Raw genomic sequence first — 17,718 nt, forward strand, 5'->3', positions numbered from 1 at the left:
ACAAGAAAACAGAAGCAACTTCCTTGAGCTTACAACAAATTCTGCATACTACTAATAGTAGTACTAGCATACTAATAGTAGTACTAGCATACTGCACAGCATTGCCCTTTTTCTTCTCCTGAATGGCATTTTGCTTAAGTAGGTGCAATTTTATTTGGAAAAGTGCAAGTGCTGCATTAGGTTTTTTACCAGCTTATTGCTCTAGATACCTCCTGAGTTACTTGTGGTTTTACGGAGTTGAGACTCATGGTATCATCTATTATCATTACAAAATTTTTTCTTCTTCTTCAGTTATCCACTTTGCAACAGCAATTAAAAATATATTGTTTTTAGCCATCTTGCTGAGTGTTCTACATAAAAACCTCCAGACAACAACATTCATCACTGCTTCACTTAGTATAACGTACCAACTACATGCAGCAGTCCAAAATTTGTTTTCCCAAAGAGCACTCAGCTACAGGAAGTAAGTAGTCATGCTGTTTCCATGTAAGACGCAGAAGAACTGGCTGCCTGATCCTGACTGAGGAACATAAGGATTTGCGCTCCTCCAGCAACAGACCTGGCTCAAAGAGGATTGCACAGACTGAAGACCTATGTTTCAAAGGCTGGATCTTAGAAAAGAATAAAAATGACAGCAGCAACAAGGATTGAAAGCACAGACAGAAAAATCTGGAAATTGAATCTCTAAATTTAAGTAAGGAGAGACATCCCACCAGCACAAGTAGAAATACAGAGAATTGAGGAGCTGTAGTTGGCTGTTCTAAAGATGAGAAAATACTGGCTGTATATGACCTTGAAAACGGTTTCACTTTATCCGACACTCCAAGCTATCATAGATTATCTATAAAATTTAAAATTTGCATAAGAGATATTAACTATATATCTGTAAATCAATACACATATGCAAATCACTCTAGAACATATCACTACTTTAAGAGCACAGCATGCAACACTATAGGTTGAGTCAACTGTGTAAGCTGAATACAAAGTAAGCCTGTCTGTGGAGGTCAACATGAACAAAACCACACTGGATAACCTTTTCCTTTAAAAACAGACTTCAGGCTGTGTTACATTCACACATTCATGCATTTGACAGCCCTCACAGTCTGCTGGTCACATCTGTCACAAGTTATCACTACCTGTTTGACATTGAGGGGATTTACAAATCCAAGTCTTTAAGCTGGCAATAAAATGAGCCAAGACCAACCAGCCAGTTTAATAAGCCAGTTGATAAACTCCCAAGTCATCAATATGAGTCCAGATCACTAAACAAATACAAAGATTATTTAATGTGCTTAGGTTACCAGTCCCAGTCCTTAGTCAGCAAAGCTCCAACCAGTATTTCCTGTGAAAGGAAATTCTGTCATGACCGATTCCTCTTGAAAAGACAGGTGTGTCTGGCCATGGTCAGTCATAAAAACATTTTATATCTATATTTTAAAAAGATTGCAGCCAGATGATGAGGTAAATTGGCCCGAGACCTAGCCACCTCAACACGTATGTTGCTTTGTGGAGCAACTCTAGTCTTTAAACAATTAACACCCTCTCTTTTTCCTATCCCCCACCTCTCCTGGACAAAGGTGTTGAACAAATGCATTTACACAAATTAGAAACTTCAGAGAGAGTCAAGAATTGCCACATCTTTCTGTTGTCAAGCACCAAAGGCAAGCAGTGAAGAAAACCCTCATGAACAAGAACAAAGCATGAGGCACGTCCTGGAGGCAAGGCGCTGAGGCTGGGCAGCAGTAAGTGTGCCACATGACTGGCAGCACTTCACTGACTCAGCAACTCACCTCAGTGAGCTGCGAGAAGCAAGTGGGAGTCGTTCGCCTAATTATGTAAGATAGGAAGCGTGTTGTACAGGAAAGTCTAATATGCTTATTTGTTAAATACACATATATATTGATTTTATCACAGAGCCTGAGAGACTAATTACCTGAAAATTTTAATAATATAAAATTACCACAGTTAGAATCTAAATTCTTAATAAGGAGCACATGCATTCAATTTTGGTGCCCTTAGCCACTGCCTTGGAAAACAAATGCTTTCACTGAGGATATATATCTAAGCTACTTAGCCCATATTTTCAAAGACATAAGAGAGTTGCCAGACCAAGAGTACCCTTAAGTCACAGCTTTACATGGAAAACAACACACACTGCAGTGTACTGCATAACCACCACACATACACACTTTAACATCCATTAAACTCAGCAGTAAGATTTTACTCCCTAAAGCTTATTTTTAAAGTAAGCAGATATTTGTCACTTCAGTAACTTGTTTTGCTGTTGTTTGTAAAAGAAAATCAATACTTAGAAGGTGGAAACAGTATACACATTAAAGTATGTTTTCAAAAAGTATATTAAAACTGGACAATTTATAGATTGGGGTTTTGGATGTTTTCATCACATCTGAAGTGTGATAGAAAATCATAGGTGTATCTTCAGCACATCACTTTAAAATGATGCGTGTAGATCTCATAATTGCATTAATATCACATTAAAGATCTTCACAACACCAGTGACATAACTGAAATAAACCATCTCATATAGCCAAGCAATATGATAAAAGGGCTGTTTTTAAGTCCCGTATTCACAATGCCTTTTTGTCCTGCTAATTACTTACTAACAAGAGATTCACTGCTTTACTGTCATTCTAACTTCCATTTTTATCTTTATAAATACTAGTACAGAAAAATGCAAAGCAGCAATATAAACAAAATTTAAATTTTTAATAGTTAGCAAAACAAATTATTAATGCTACACATACAAACAATCCAGCTAAAAGGACAAACGGGTTTATTTCATAGCACATATAATAACCAGATTTTATTTTATAAGGAGGGGAAGAAAAGGCAAAAAAGGGGAAATTAAAGAAGTTACTCACACTTGTATCCAGGCTACAAATACTGATTGTATCTTCATCCTGAGTACTCTGTTTTCGTTTCTTCTACAAAAGAAAATGAAAAGAAAAGCTTTAAGAATACCACCAACTACCATCAGCCTGATCCCAAAACAGGTATACATAATGAAGTCATACACATAGGTATACACAGTTAATATCTTTCTCTCATCATCATTAGTCATTATAATAATAATGCATGTGAATACAAGCTCTATTTTTGTGTTCAAAACCCACCTATCTGCATGTAAGTTAGTTAAAATGTTGGTTCTTTTCCTGCTCACAGTGAGTGAGGTTTATTAACATACCTTTATTTTTTAACTAAAAACATGAGGAATTCTTGCATATTGTAAGTTGCACAGGGAAGTGGTTGAGTCACCATCCCTGGAGGTAGGGACATGGCTTAGTGGTAGACCCGACAGTACCAGGTTAACAGTAGGACTTGTTGACCTTAGAGGTCCTTTCCAATCTAAATGATTCTGTGATTCTCAAATATACTGCAGGTGAAACATACTGCAGGAATTTAGTTCAGTTTTTGTTTTGGAAAAATGAAGAGCCCTCCCTGATGTCATTTCACAGGTTGATCAAAAGATTAATCTTTGTGCCTTTCAAATAAGAAGCATGAAATTTCATTTAACAGAGCTCTGCATTTTCTACCAGACCAGAAATATTTAAGAAACAAGAGAAATCACAGAATATATGATCCCTATTTATCCAGTTGTTAGTCTTCCACTGTCAAGTAGAGAGAAGCATTCACAAATAACAGCTGGGATTTAGTTTCCACCTAGTTTTCATCTAAAAGATGAGCATTAAAAGCAAAACAAAACAAAAAATATAAAAATAAAAAACAAACACACATGCTGTCCAGATCTATCTTTTTATATTTTCTGAATCTCACAGAAGTACTAAATACATCTTAAAACAGTCAAGAAAGGGTTTATATATAGAGGGAATTTTATACATATATATATATATATATAATATATGTGTGTGTGTGAAATACAGAAACCCTGCATGAACACACACTATACCCGTGTCACTTTAGGCTATAGTAACTTCAGTAATATTACACTAAATAATTGCTCCTGAGAGAAAGTTATAATTAGTAATGGGAGAAAGAAAAAAAAAAGAAAAAAAAAGCTGTAGTCCATACCCCCACCTCCTCTTCCTTATTACTCATGCCACAAGCTCTTCTGAAGCACAAAAGTTTTACTCTAGCCAGTAAAATGACCACTGCATCTACTAAATCAAGCATAAGGCTTCTGATAACCACTTTGATGAGCAGAGGTAAAGAATGTTTATTATAAAATCCAGAATTTTTTATTTCATGCTGTTTAAAATGAAGCAAGAGGTGCTGAAACTTTTTATATTTACCCAATAATTTTGAGCAGATCTTTGACTTGCACAATGTTTTATTACAATTTTGCAATTTCTTTCATGAAATTTGACTTGTCTCACTTTTTTCCTGACAATGATAATTTTAAAGTCAACAACCAGTGGTATTTTAACACCATTATTATTACTTTATTTAGAAACAGAAACTGATTTATGAGTTCTCCAATCACATTACACAACTGGAAGTGTTCTATAAAAAGTAATTATTTGTCCTAAGACTGGGAACAGTCAAATCCCTCTTACTGTTACAGTATAGATTTTGGATGGGTGTGCATAGATGGACATTATGCAACTGCATCCACAGCCTGGGTTTGTATTTTTGTAAGTTACAGAAGTATAAAAATGCTGTAAACCTAAGCTTCACTCTGCAAAAATATTAGAAGAGTTAATTCCAAAGGAGTCAACATAATAATAATAATAATAAAACAGAAGAAGGCAGATCCACCATTGAAAAATAAGAGAATATCTTTTTTTTTAATCAAAAAGCTATCAACTTTTTTTTTTTTTTTTTTTTTTTTTTTTTTTTTTGTCATTTGGTAGAGAAATTGTCAAATATCAACCACTGCAGGCAAGACGGATGTTTTCATTTTCTAAGTATTTCAAAGGCTATTATCATTATATAAGTGGGAGAAAAAAAGAAAAAAAAAAACACCATAGCAAAATTTATTCCAATAACTGAGCTCCCAGATAAATTTCTTTGCCCATAATAAGCAGATTAGAAGCAAAGACTGCAGTTGATACTGTGCAGGGAGCATAAGGTGCTTATTACTTTAATCCCTGCTCATTGTGAGCATTTTTTACCCAAAGGAGTTCCAACTCCAGGCTCATTTGCCATAGCTCCACACAGCTGACTTCTGTATTTCTCATGCTCCATAAAGTTGCCCCTAAATGTTACTCTCCATCTTATGTTTTAAGTCACCAAGCACATAATTTATCTCAACAATTTGGCATACGTTCCTTTCACAAAAGATTCTACAAGTACAGCGTCAAAGCTTTAGGCTGGGCCCACAAGGGTTATGTGAACAAACATTGTACATATTGCATGCATTTGAAGCTGAACAAGCTTACCTGCAAAGCCAAGGATCTTTGACACTGAAGTGGATTTATAGCCCAAATACCAAAATAAGCTAAGTGGTACATTAATGAAAAAGTTGAACTTTCTGACAAAATTTAAGTAAGCCAGGCTCTCTATGGGCTCCAATACTTATTGCACACATTGATGTGTTTATTTGTCATTTAGGCTAACAAATCGTAATCACATCATATGACATTATGGCAGATTTGTCATACCAGCTTATATCAAGCAGTACCACTTCAGGCCAAAAACCACAATGTGTGAAACTTTCCTCAACGTGTCACCTGTACTGGTCCAGGCACAGCACAACAGAGAAGGACTGATTTCTTAGCTCAGTTTCCTTACCTTGCATATAGCACACTAGTATTTACTAGTTCTTATTAATATTGCTTACAATTATCTATGGCCATGTCAATCACCAGTTTTAACACAAATTAATAGCTTTTTAGGACTTTCTGGCCTGAAGAAGCATGTGCGGTTGGGAGGAGGAAAAGTCCATGCTGAGTGTGCTGTATTATGAGGACAGAAACTAATGGTGTCATTAGCTTACTCATATAGAGATCTTATAGAAAATTTGAAGATTTAACCACATATTTGTTATGAGATAGAAAAGATGAGGCCCTTATAGAAATCTGAATATGTCTGAATTACAAGTTATGTTCATTACATGCACAATACACAACCACATTATAACATACTGTGTATGTACGCTGTTTTAACAGAATCATGCCCAATTAGTGATTGTATCAGTATTTGTTTTAATTAAAATCCAGTAAGAAGTCCCAAAACATTATGAATATTATGAAAAGGGATAAAGTAAGACACACAAGCATTAGTGCACCCTATCTTTGTACTTGGGAAGCAAACAAAAGCTACTGATGTGAATATTCCTCAAATTCTAAACTGAATGTTCCAAACAGAACCCCTATGTATTCTAAAATCAGAGTAATGTTATTAAAAATAATCCATTTTAAAGGTGTTATGTAATCCTTAAACTAGAAAGGATCACACATCATTTCTGCTGTCTACAAACTATGTGAGTAATGCCATGCTGCAGCACTGTACTAAATACATTAAATGTAATAGTTTGGTTACTCCATATTACTCTATGAGAAATAGACAAGTATCATCTGCTATCTCACTGCAGAGTAATTATTTATTAGAATTTTTATTTACTCGACACAAACTGAATTGAAAATTGATATGATGTTGTTTGCCTTGCTGGGAAAGAAGGACCATTTTCAGTGCTTCAATAACTTTCCTTTTCTGCATTATATTTGGAGACCTTAAGAACAGGTGACAAAGTATACCTATAACACATCTATTCTGAACACAAACAGGTCTGTTTTTTTTTCTGACTGACCACACATTTACACATTACACACATTTGAAATATGCACCTTCAGACAGAAGGATATTTTCCATCACACTTGAAAGCATATTTGTCTTTTGAAATACACAAAAATCAGAATTATTGGACCGCGATGACTGGGCACACACCAAGTTTGAATCTTTATCTGTGTTTGGTACTGGTGGCTAAAAGGCAGTGGATACAGCCACAGCTACAGAGACAGAACACTTCCTGGTCTTAACATCTCAGGAAAGAGTTGTTCTCAATAATTATAAAGCAATGATTTAGTTAAAGGAATTAGAGTAATAAGACATTGTTATAGGAAGGCTAGATTAATATCCTCTCTCCATCACAGGGTTTTAGTTATTCATACTGGAGATTTATATTTTACCACCTGAGAGATGAAATGCAAAAATGCACAAAAGTAATTTGATTTTAAAAGCCCATCCTGTTACATCAAAGGAAACACTTGTCAGAAGAATTGCTGACTTTTCCTAAATCATGTCTATTCTAATTTCACAGAAGTGTCTTCACACAGATTTGCTTCAAAATAAAAAATAATAATAATAAAAAATAAAAAAGACAATGTACTCAAGTAGCCAGGTCTTTAAACATTCAAAGTAACAGGCCTGTGCATTTCAAAACAAAGCACACAACTTACTTTTTAAGCCTTTTTTTTTTTCCATGCAGAAATCCATTTAAATGAAGGAAGATTCTTTCATTTCACCAAAACAGACTTTCCCTTCCCTCTCAAAACAAAAAGTCCAAAATAAAGACAAAATAACCAATTAATCATTCTGTATTTAAAAATGTTTCTATAGAAGTATATCTGAAAAACTTGGTCTTTCCAGAATACACGTGTGGGCACATTTCAACACTGTCACTAGGAAAAAAGCAATATTGTAAAAAACAAAACAAACAAAAACAAATAAACAAACAACAACAAAACACAACCAAAAACAAACAAACAAAAAAACAACCACGCCTCACAGTTCTAACATATGATTTAAATAAATATAAGTAGGTAGGGCTGTGTACATATCTACATTTTTTTTTGTATGCACATGAATATTTTATAGTTCATACATGTGTATACATGCCTTTCTTTTCTGGAAAAGGAAAGTAAACATGTTACATGTTCTACTCTGGATCCTTTGAGCATCCTGTTAACATTTTTCTTGGTGGCACTTGTGACATACCGAAAACTATGCAAGTAAAGATTATCGAGTCTAAATTACATAAACAGTTTTCCTACCAACAATAATTCAAAGTTTCTTCAAAAGGATTTCTAGTTGACAAATCTCAAGTATTTCTAGATGACAAACTGGACTGGGAGGAAAGTAGACAAAATCTGAGCTCTCTGGACTAATTTGTTTCTAGAAGTTTCACAGATGACAGAGCCATAAAAATAATAATAACAAACATTTTAGATTAGAAAATAAACAATTCTGTTCTTGTAATGCAAGAGTAGATTCTGACTAAGGGCTTCAATGTTTTTCTCCCCAGCAGTTATCACTTGGATCCAAGGCATATGTTGTTAACTAACATAAATTGGGTATAATATTACTAGGCAAAAGATTAATAACCTTCTGTCTTAGGGTTAGTTGAATAATCACTAATTTAACATTTCCTGCTGCAGGCGGTGGGATATCACAAGGCAGACCTCAGAAATGAGCTAGAAGAGGCAGCAGTGTTTTTGCATTACCCAGCTTAAAGCCAGAATGCTCACAACACTGAAACAAGAATAAACCCTACCCATGATTACTTGTTTTCCATATTATCACATTCCTGCTGCACTGACATTCAAGTTTAAGAAGAAATAAATGATGCTAAAAAGAAAAAAAAAAGGAAAAAAAAAAAAGAAAGAAGAGACACACCACTTTGATGTGAAGTTCTTAAAAGAAGCCTGTATAGAGGGAGGCCATGTCATATTAATCATGAGCATCTCTGCTTGCAACAAACAGCCAGGCACCTCCGAATTTCCTGCTAAGCTTGGTTCAGAGATAACTGATTAAGAATTCACACCTTAAGCTTAGAGAGAAAGTTTAAGCTTAGAGAGAAATGCATCTCCTTTTTACTTCACTCTAACCTGCAACTCCCTTTTTATATCAGTACCAGTGCCCCATCCTGGTGAGCTCTAACTTTCCTGCCTGTGACACTGACAGTTCTGACAGCTTGAAGGCATGGGAAGACCACGGGATCTCAGAGCACGTCTTCCCAGAGCATAGTGCCTTTTCATCTGAATGATGCATCATAACACGCATTTGGGGACCACAACTTCAGAATAATGAATTCTAATTCTAAATTCGAATTCTAATACAAGGTTTTAAAAAGAAAAGAACTGCTTTTTATTGAAACCCTGTGTTTCAATACCAGTTCTTTATGATACCTTGGCAAAAGAATTTGCTTAAACTCTAAAGAGAACCAAAAATCCAGTAAAGGTTAATTATCAAACTTTTTTCTGTGTATATGTCCACTGCCCTCTATTGTTCTGAGCATCAGAGACATTACTGGTCTCTTTTTCTCAAAACTGCCACACAAACCTAAGCAAAAGCTTTATTCCTGTTGAGGGACAGATTGCCCAGTTAGCCCTGAGCCTGCTACACAGGTTTGCAGGTTCTGTGTCCCACCCTGCACGTGCTCAGCTGGTGGGCTGTTTATATGTCAGTATGAGCAACAGAAGTGCTTGCTGTCAATGTCCCAGGCAAAAAAAAAAAAAAAAAAAAAAAAACCACCAGCCTAGGTCTGCTGCAGCACAGCAGCAAACTCCTACATGGCACTAAGGCTGCCATAGAGCTGCAGGTAGCCAAGCACTTCTGAGGAGCCTTTCACATTGCTGCCAGACAAAATGGCGGCTCCTTCCACCTTTCTGTAAGCACAGAATTAAGTTTTACTTCTGCAGTGCTATCATGATGGACTTGAGATTTTTCTGGTCACTGTAATATGAAATGAATACAGAAGCAAACAATGAAATGAAAATTATGTGCAATGCGTTCAACAGTAACAACAGGAAATGGGTGTGCATGTACGGGATACTGTAAGGACAAGGATCAGCAGAGCTTTGTTTGAGGACTAGTATTTATTCTGTCCTTATTTAAACTTCCTTCCCCTTTTCAGAAGACAGGGGAGAGTATCAGGCGCTGGAATCTAGCAGAGTGCTGCATATGCTGAACCTTTTTCAGTTTGCTACAAAAGCAGAGCCAAATTCAGATAAATAGGTTAGATACACTTTTACTTCCTTCTTCTTAAAACTTCCTTGCTACGTGATTGAGCAGCAGTTATTAGCACAGGATCCTTTCTCAGTCAGGACTTCAAGACAAAGACTTCAGGAGTGCTACATTAATTATACTTTTAGTTAACACAATCAATGTCTAGGGATTCTAAATTGGTCTAGCATATAAACAAGAACTAAGATGCAGTTTAGAAGAGTCCATGCACTATTCAGATTCCTCTCTTCCCACAACCATTTTTCAGCTACAACCTGTCACGCCCCATTCCCAGTGCCCCCAGGTAATACAATCAGTCACATGCAATTAATCCTTGAATTCCTTTGCTCCTGGCCAGCTGACCTGGTGAGGTTGCAGTTCCTAGACTTATATGTTTATATTGAGAGAGCTTATTACAGGCCTCAGTTGTAAAAGCAAGAATAAATTAAATTGAGGCTATTTTAATGCTCTAACTCTACCTTTAAAGGTATTGCACTCTCAAAGGCATGTGCATTTAAGGAAGGCATTGTGCTCTTCCTCTATCTGGACAGCAACAAACTGCACTTGCTTCAGCTGCCTGCTTAATCACAGCTGTCACCACTTCTGCTTCCCAACCTGCTATATCAGTGGATGGCTTTTGTTCTTGGAACGAAAACTACAATGAAACTTGCTCACTTGAAAGGCAGATTCATTCAAATTACGATTTTTTTTTTTTTTTTTAAGAACACAAATCTCATTGCGAAAGAGCTTGACTTGCTGATGCTGTGCACAGCACCAGAACCACATACAGCAGAATAAAATAACTTCCATAAACTAGGTCTCTACCCAGCTTTCAGTTGGCTTCATTAGCAAAAACTGCAGTCATCCCTTATAGTTTTAGTACTCTGCTGTTAGTCTGCTTTCCTTCAGTCTCTTCATTCAGCATCGTTACACTGCTCTACCTTTAAAACCACAGACAGGTTCCTGTAGACAGCTTTGATCTAGCACCTGAAGTGCTGCTCTTTGGCTTCACAAAGAATAGATAAAATGGCCGCATCCAAAATGGATTTTTCAGCATAGATTAAAATTAATTTTGCTTTCACTAAAATTACATGTTGCTGTGTCTATTTTAGGATTAAATATACGTGGGGAAAATAAACACACTTGAGCTCCATTTCTCAGGAAACAAGGTTTATATAATACTGGTGGGTATCCCTATGACTCTTGATTCTGGAACTATTCTTGAATTTTTTTTAGCCCAGTTTCAACCAAAAATTTTAATGTGAGCTCAGCAATATTAATATACACTAGAGAATCTACATGATTTTATGTCACTGGCAGGTGTGCATCTCACTGGTGTTCCATGAAAACTCTAAAACTGTAGTATTTAGTAGATTTCTTCTGCTATAAATTTTTAAGTAAACCATGTGTAAAATACACACCCACAGCAAATATAAATATTAAGTACGTCCAAAAACACTACAACAATTATACAGCATAGCAGTTAGTCATCAGCAGTCTCATTCTTAAGCTATTTAATAAAAACAGAGAATTTGAATGGATAACCTTTATTAAAGCAAATTTCACAAGTTAAATAGCTCTTCGTTTCTCTGACCACCTTGATAAACTTCCAGGCCTGTTGCAACTTTGATTTAGCTTCCTTAAACATGTTTTAAGTCAGAACTGCATAAAGCATTCCACGCAATATCTTAAAAATATTCTGTGCCATAAATTTGTCATAGACTCTCCCTCTCACTACTGTTAAAGGTGGCATAAAACAAAATACATCCAATTAAGAATTCACTCTTAAACTTCTATGTACTTAAGCCATATTCTCCACAGCAAATCCAAGAGTATACAGGCCTTGAACACAGTCCTGACTTACTTGCCTCACACTGCCGTTCCTTACCTTTGTTACATTTCTAAGAATTTCAAAGTATGGTTTTATTCAACACATACACAAATATTTTAAAATAACTTTACTTCTTGAATAAGAGGAAGCTCTCTAATTTTCCAGCCACTGACAGAATGCTATGATCTGGTATTAGAGCTGCAAATTCGGAGATCAGATTTGTCCACATGTGACACTGATGTGCTACTCTCATTCACAATGAATAGCCCCAAAACAAAATCCCACAAGTCATTAAGAATAGTCCAGAATTAAATGCTAGCTGTTGCAACATGTAAAACATGCCTACATGAACAAAATTTCTAAATTATACTGAAGAGTTTAAAATGACAAGATTATACAATTGTGTAGTCAATCCCAACTTTGCAGTTGGGAAGCCTTCTCCCCAAAAATATTTAACCTAAGTCTCCCTTGTCACAAAATAGACTGATTTTGTAAGCCTTCTTATTCCTGTGCTAGCTTGGCAAATAGAGAGAACAAATACCACCTTTACAATTACTCCCACAAACTCAAGAGGTGTGTGCACACTTTTACCACAATTTGAGTCTTATTTTTCTACATGTGACAAGTACTAAATCTTTTACACTTTCTTCATAGGTGACATTTCCTACATTTAGTATCAATCTTGCTACTTTTGAAGGTGCAATACCTAAAACTGCGGCCAGTTTTCCAGGTGCTACTTCATACACACATTGTACAGCAGCAGCAGAGTAATTATGCTCTGTAAATATGCTGTATATTGGATCTGTTTTAGCTTTCACTTATATGCACAAAGTCTATGCACTGTCAAAATGTTCTAATATAAACACCAGTGTCAGACTGAATTATCATTTTTATATTAGGAGACAGAGACAGAATGTTTACACACGTGTGGTAAAACAACCAAACAAGAAAGAAAACAAAACCAAGAACTATCATCCTGCAACAATAAACTACCAATACACAGGAAAAAAAAAAAAAAAAAAAAAAAAAAAAAATCCATCCCAATATCGGAATACGTTATCTACATATTTAAGAAGTTTATTTCCTTACAGAAGGAAACACCCCTGCTAAGCACCATTTTGGTTTCATTAAGACAGAATTTCACACCATGCTTGGAAGGATGATCTGTGCAATTTCAACTTACTACAATGCCACACAAGCAAACAATAAAAAGTAACATAACCCTGAATGCATACTCACCTGATGATGCACAAAAAAACAGCACCACACCATGAGGGACTTTGTATTGTACTCAGATTTGAGGTTTCTTAATCTTCAGCGTGACAGTGAAAACTGCTACAAAGAAGTCACTATGTTTCTCCTTCAGTTTTTAGCAGGAACTCCTCCCCATGTGGCCACACAGTTTGCTCTCGTTTCCTGTCATGCAGTGTGCTAGAAGTGTCAGAAGCCGAGTGATACACATTGTGCTCTCTATCTCAGCTTTGGATTTTCTCACAGGGTGCTTTAAATAATACTTTAGGCATACAGAAGTGTTTCAAAAATTGCCAACAAGTGTAAAGAGAATGGCAGTAGTATGGTGAAGGTAAAGACATCTTTAAACTGTTTTTCAAATAATAGGTAGGTATTTGGGGAGCTTTGAGAGTCAGTAACTGAAACACTGCCTGCCGCCTGTGTGCGCACTTCTCAGTCTCAAATTAGCAACGGGCTTTAACCTTGAATGTGGACAGCTATCTCCAAACGCAGATGCCTCCGTCAGAAGACAAAACACCTGGTATTTACTGGGTGAAACTTTTAAACATTCAGTTCATGGAAAAATTCAGTATTACAGAAATTAAGGGTACTGCTAAGCAGTTCTTAAAGAAAGAGACATGAGGGCAAGCAAAGCATGTTTTAGAAACGACTCAGAATCACAGCACAAAGATATGCTTGGCAGAGGGCCCACATTTTGCATTTGAGGACACGTCAAGGAAGTGCAAAGCTTGATTTTATCTGTGGGAGTTCTGTATAACAGATGAAGGAAACGCAATTTTTGCTGATTCTTCACCACTCTTGGTAAGCATGCCTGTAGCAACTGCCTTCCATGGAACAAACCCAGTGATTCTTCATTTCACTTGAGTTGGGAAAGCTATATACCTTAAGCAGAAAGCTATATACCTTAAGCATCAAAAAAAGCATTCACCTTGAATTTACTGCTGCCTTAAAAATATTGGATATGACTGGTGCTACCCCACCAGCATAAGAATCGCCAGGCCATCTGTAATTTCAAAACTGAGAAGCTCATCCTGAAAGAACTCCATGGCCACATACACGTTTGGCCATTAATATGATTAAGAATTTGCAGTCAGGAAAGTTACAGGATTAGGTTCCAGTTTCATAATCCAAACCAGAAAATAGAATGCTTCCTTAAGGGGTCTTATATTTACATGACAAAATACGTTACGACTGGGAAGAGAACAAGTGAGTCAGACTGACCTTCTGATAACAAGAGTCTTCTCTCAAACTGCCAGCTAGGTCACTATTTGTTTTCTGTGATTATACACCCAGTTAATTACCTCACTTGGCCATCAAATTAACTTGTATTACTTCAGGGTAAGAAAAGCTAACTTCCACAAGGTGTTCATCTGCAAGGTATCAAATAATGCAATTTTCCATATATTACCTGAAAATTTATAATTGTATATGCTTCATGCAATTTCAACGTCCATTTGAGCAGCCCTCTTCAAAATCTAAACATGCATAGACATAAACTCCCCTTATCCAAAGTAAACTAGAAAACAACGCAGAATAGTTACAAATAATAATGGAATCTGTAAGTATCACAAGTGATTGAAACACAGTGCTTTATATAAAAAATGATGGAGCTTATCCATCTTTCCATCATCTTTCCTGCATCACAAACAGCATTAATTCTTTTGGGTCAGAAAAACTTGTCCTCAAAGTAGTATCACAGAATCTTTTAGTTTGGAAGAGACCTTGAAGATCACCTAGTCGAACCTATGACCTAACACTAACCAGTCCTCCACTAAACCATATCACTAAGATATGGTTTAAGTAAAAGGAACTAACTAAAAGGGACTTTGGGGAGAAATATGAATTAGTCAAATCATTCATTTTAAGATACTAAAAATCAAGCTGTCAGCATAATAAATGCAAGACAAAGACAGTCTAGACCCTAGATACTTAAATCTCTCTGTTGATCTGTTGAATTTTTGTGACTTGACAAATACTAGATTGTTCTGCAGAATCCTGAATGCTTCTAGTAGACAAGAATGCAAAGAAACATCTGAATTTAGGTAGCAAGCAAACAATAATTCTAAATTAAGAAAGCACATACCTAACGACTTGGTGCAGTCTTTTGTCGGTATGAAACTCAGCACAAAAAGTTTCTGCTGAGCTTGGAGGTGAAAAATAAAAGGTGAAACTGATAGCAGTTAGCAACTAATTCCTTTAAAAACAAGAGCCTTCACACTTCCCAGCAGACAGAAAATACTAAAAAAAAAAATCCTCAGGAAGCAGATATTTTCTGCCAAAACTTTCAAAAATTGCTTAAACATTTCTTTTTTGGAGAACGGTAAATGTTGTTGGTCTTTCTCCCCTGCCTAACAAAGTGCTAGAACCATATCTAGCCATCTTCTCTTCAGTGCCTTTCAGCGGAGAACAGTTTATTTTCAAAGAAAATCCACATAAATTCTGTATTTAAACAATATACAGGCAAGGATTTTTTCTCAAGATTCCTTTTCCTTTTTCTTTCTTAACTTGTCTTTAGACTGTCACAAGATCTAAGTTCTTTCTTAAACAATATTTCACCCCATCACAAGAAATTTTAATGTTTTGCCATCAGGAATTGGTAATTCCTTGCCCAGGCTTGAGTACTTGCTCTTAAAAATATATATAAATAAATAACTGTAGAAAGCTCTGTACCAGATCCAGAAATTAGGATTAAATATTAGATGTTGAAGTTCAGAACTTCATTCCCCAAAATTTAGCCTCAGCTGTTGCAGAAATCTAAACTCCATGGGAAGCTCATATTTTTCCATTATGCTTGCCCTAATTTCTAATTTTGCTTATAATCACAGCGATCTCAGCTCTGACCACACTGAACTTTCACTATTTCATACATATTTCCAAATATGATTCAGAAACTAGGGCAATTCTGACGAGTCTTTTTAGAAAAGGTATAACATACTTACTGGATCAGGTGCCAGATATTAGAGCCTATGTGATATTGGAGCCCACTCCTATTAAACAGCATACACCAGGACTCTGAAGAAGCCTGACAGGCTTGACACCTCAATCCCTATGGAGGCTGCCCTAAATAAAAAAAACCTTTTTTTTAAAACAAAAACAAAAACACACTGCTTTCATCATTAGACATACATAAGGATGCAAGGTTTATATCCTAACTTATTTTACCAAGAAAGATTTGTGTTGTCCTATATCAATTTCCAAGACAGTCTGCAGGACACATTTTCCAGAGAAGTTCTGGACCCTGGTCCTTACACTGAGGGACAATCTGGAACCAGTCCACTGATTCTATTTAATAAAAGAATTATTAGAATGGAGATGGAAAAAAAAAAAGACACCATTTGGTAACGTTTTACCAAGAAATATGTTCTTGTTTTTATGTATAAAAGATGATTCAAAAGGAAAATGTGATACTTTTCAGATGCCTGGAGAGTTAAGAAAACGTGGATTGTTCTTATACAAGTTCAGGCAAACCACAGTTTAAGGATTGTTAACTAATTGTTACCTGTAGCAGTAAACTCATAAGAGAAGCCTGTTCTCAGAGAAAGAAAGTAACACTATTTGGTTTTCACTGCAAGGTGGCTACACAAAAACAAAAAGGCCCAGAACCAAGATCTGAAAGGCACAGAACTACAAAAGAAAAGATACTGAAAATATCTAGATTCCTTACAAACAGATCATTTAATTCTCATAAAATTGTGACCATGAGTGCCACGATTAAGGAAGAGGCAAGATTTTCCTGTTAAAGTGATGGGGAGCATTCAAATTATTCTTTTCTCCATTTTGTTCTGTTTATGACTATTAAAGCTTGTCCTCAAGATGGGAAGAATAATTACTAACAAAGTAATTAGGAAAACTAATTAAAATAGGTATGCAATTTTATCATTATTATTTTTTTTAATATTATTATTTTCATGGGTCTTAAACTGCAACAAGGATGAGGTTCGGCTGGCAGGCATTTTTCAGTCAGGTTTCCTGGTAACACTGAGATTTCCATATTCCATTTCTTGGACACCACAACCTACAGACACTTCAACCTGTTTTTCTTCTTTAAATTGACACTCGCACTACTTCTTAGGTCACCAATAGCCTTCTGTCTCAGACGCCAACAGCATTTTAGAAGCACAATGGCAAGCGTGAGTTTTCAGCCCAGCATCAGCCATGAGACTGGCCAACCAGACTTCCCATCAACCTTGTAAACAGCATTGAAAACAGACTGCCACTCTTACCTGCCTCAATCGACCCTGACTGATAGCATGGCAAACACTGCTCTCTAACCTCCATGTAAATAAAACAAAATATGTTTTCTTGCAGTTGTACTTTAGTCAGCCTCCAAGGTGTCTGCACTTTGTTGACAGCAACATCAACAGCAACCACTTGAAAGAAGCGCAGCTTGGATTTACATACATTGCAAACACCCACACAAGTAACAAGGAAGAAAATCTAAGACACTATCTCTAGAGATTCCACACAGGAACTGCCTCAGAAGATTGAAATGAAGAAATCATAATTAACAAGCTCAAAATAATACACGAAAACTTTTCATTTGGTATCTGTGTAGCTGTAGCACTGCTGCTGATTCTGATGGAGCAACAAAACAGCACCGCTAACACAGAATCAAAAAGCCAGAAACATGGGTTAAAATTTGAGTATTACTGTAACTTTGGCTTACATGGAGACAATGATCCCTGAATATTAATAATTTAAACTCAAAA

At 36.0% G+C, this 17,718-nt stretch overlaps 1 protein-coding gene across 11 annotated transcripts in view; it reads right to left on the reverse strand.

Annotated features, from left to right (window-relative positions):
- The window catches only part of ARHGEF3 (Rho guanine nucleotide exchange factor 3), a 130,660-nt gene that overhangs the window by 59,147 nt on the left and 53,795 nt on the right, over nucleotides 1-17,718 (reverse strand). For 10 of the 11 annotated variants that reach the window (XR_011100283.1, XR_011100282.1, XM_068694547.1 and 7 more), the window contains one exon: nucleotides 2,886-2,948. Coding sequence is in view for 9 of the 11 variants with exons in the window: in XM_068694547.1 (XP_068550648.1) it covers nucleotides 2,886-2,948 (63 nt within the window). In the remaining 2 variants the exon portion in view is untranslated. Of the gene's footprint in view, nucleotides 1-2,885; nucleotides 2,949-12,997; nucleotides 13,152-17,718 lie in introns of those variants that run through there. The other variant, XM_068694554.1, reaches the window with a different exon arrangement.

The sequence above is a fragment of the Anas acuta genome, chromosome 11 (assembly GCF_963932015.1).
Source record: "Anas acuta chromosome 11, bAnaAcu1.1, whole genome shotgun sequence".
Taxonomy (NCBI): Eukaryota; Metazoa; Chordata; class Aves; order Anseriformes; family Anatidae; genus Anas; species Anas acuta.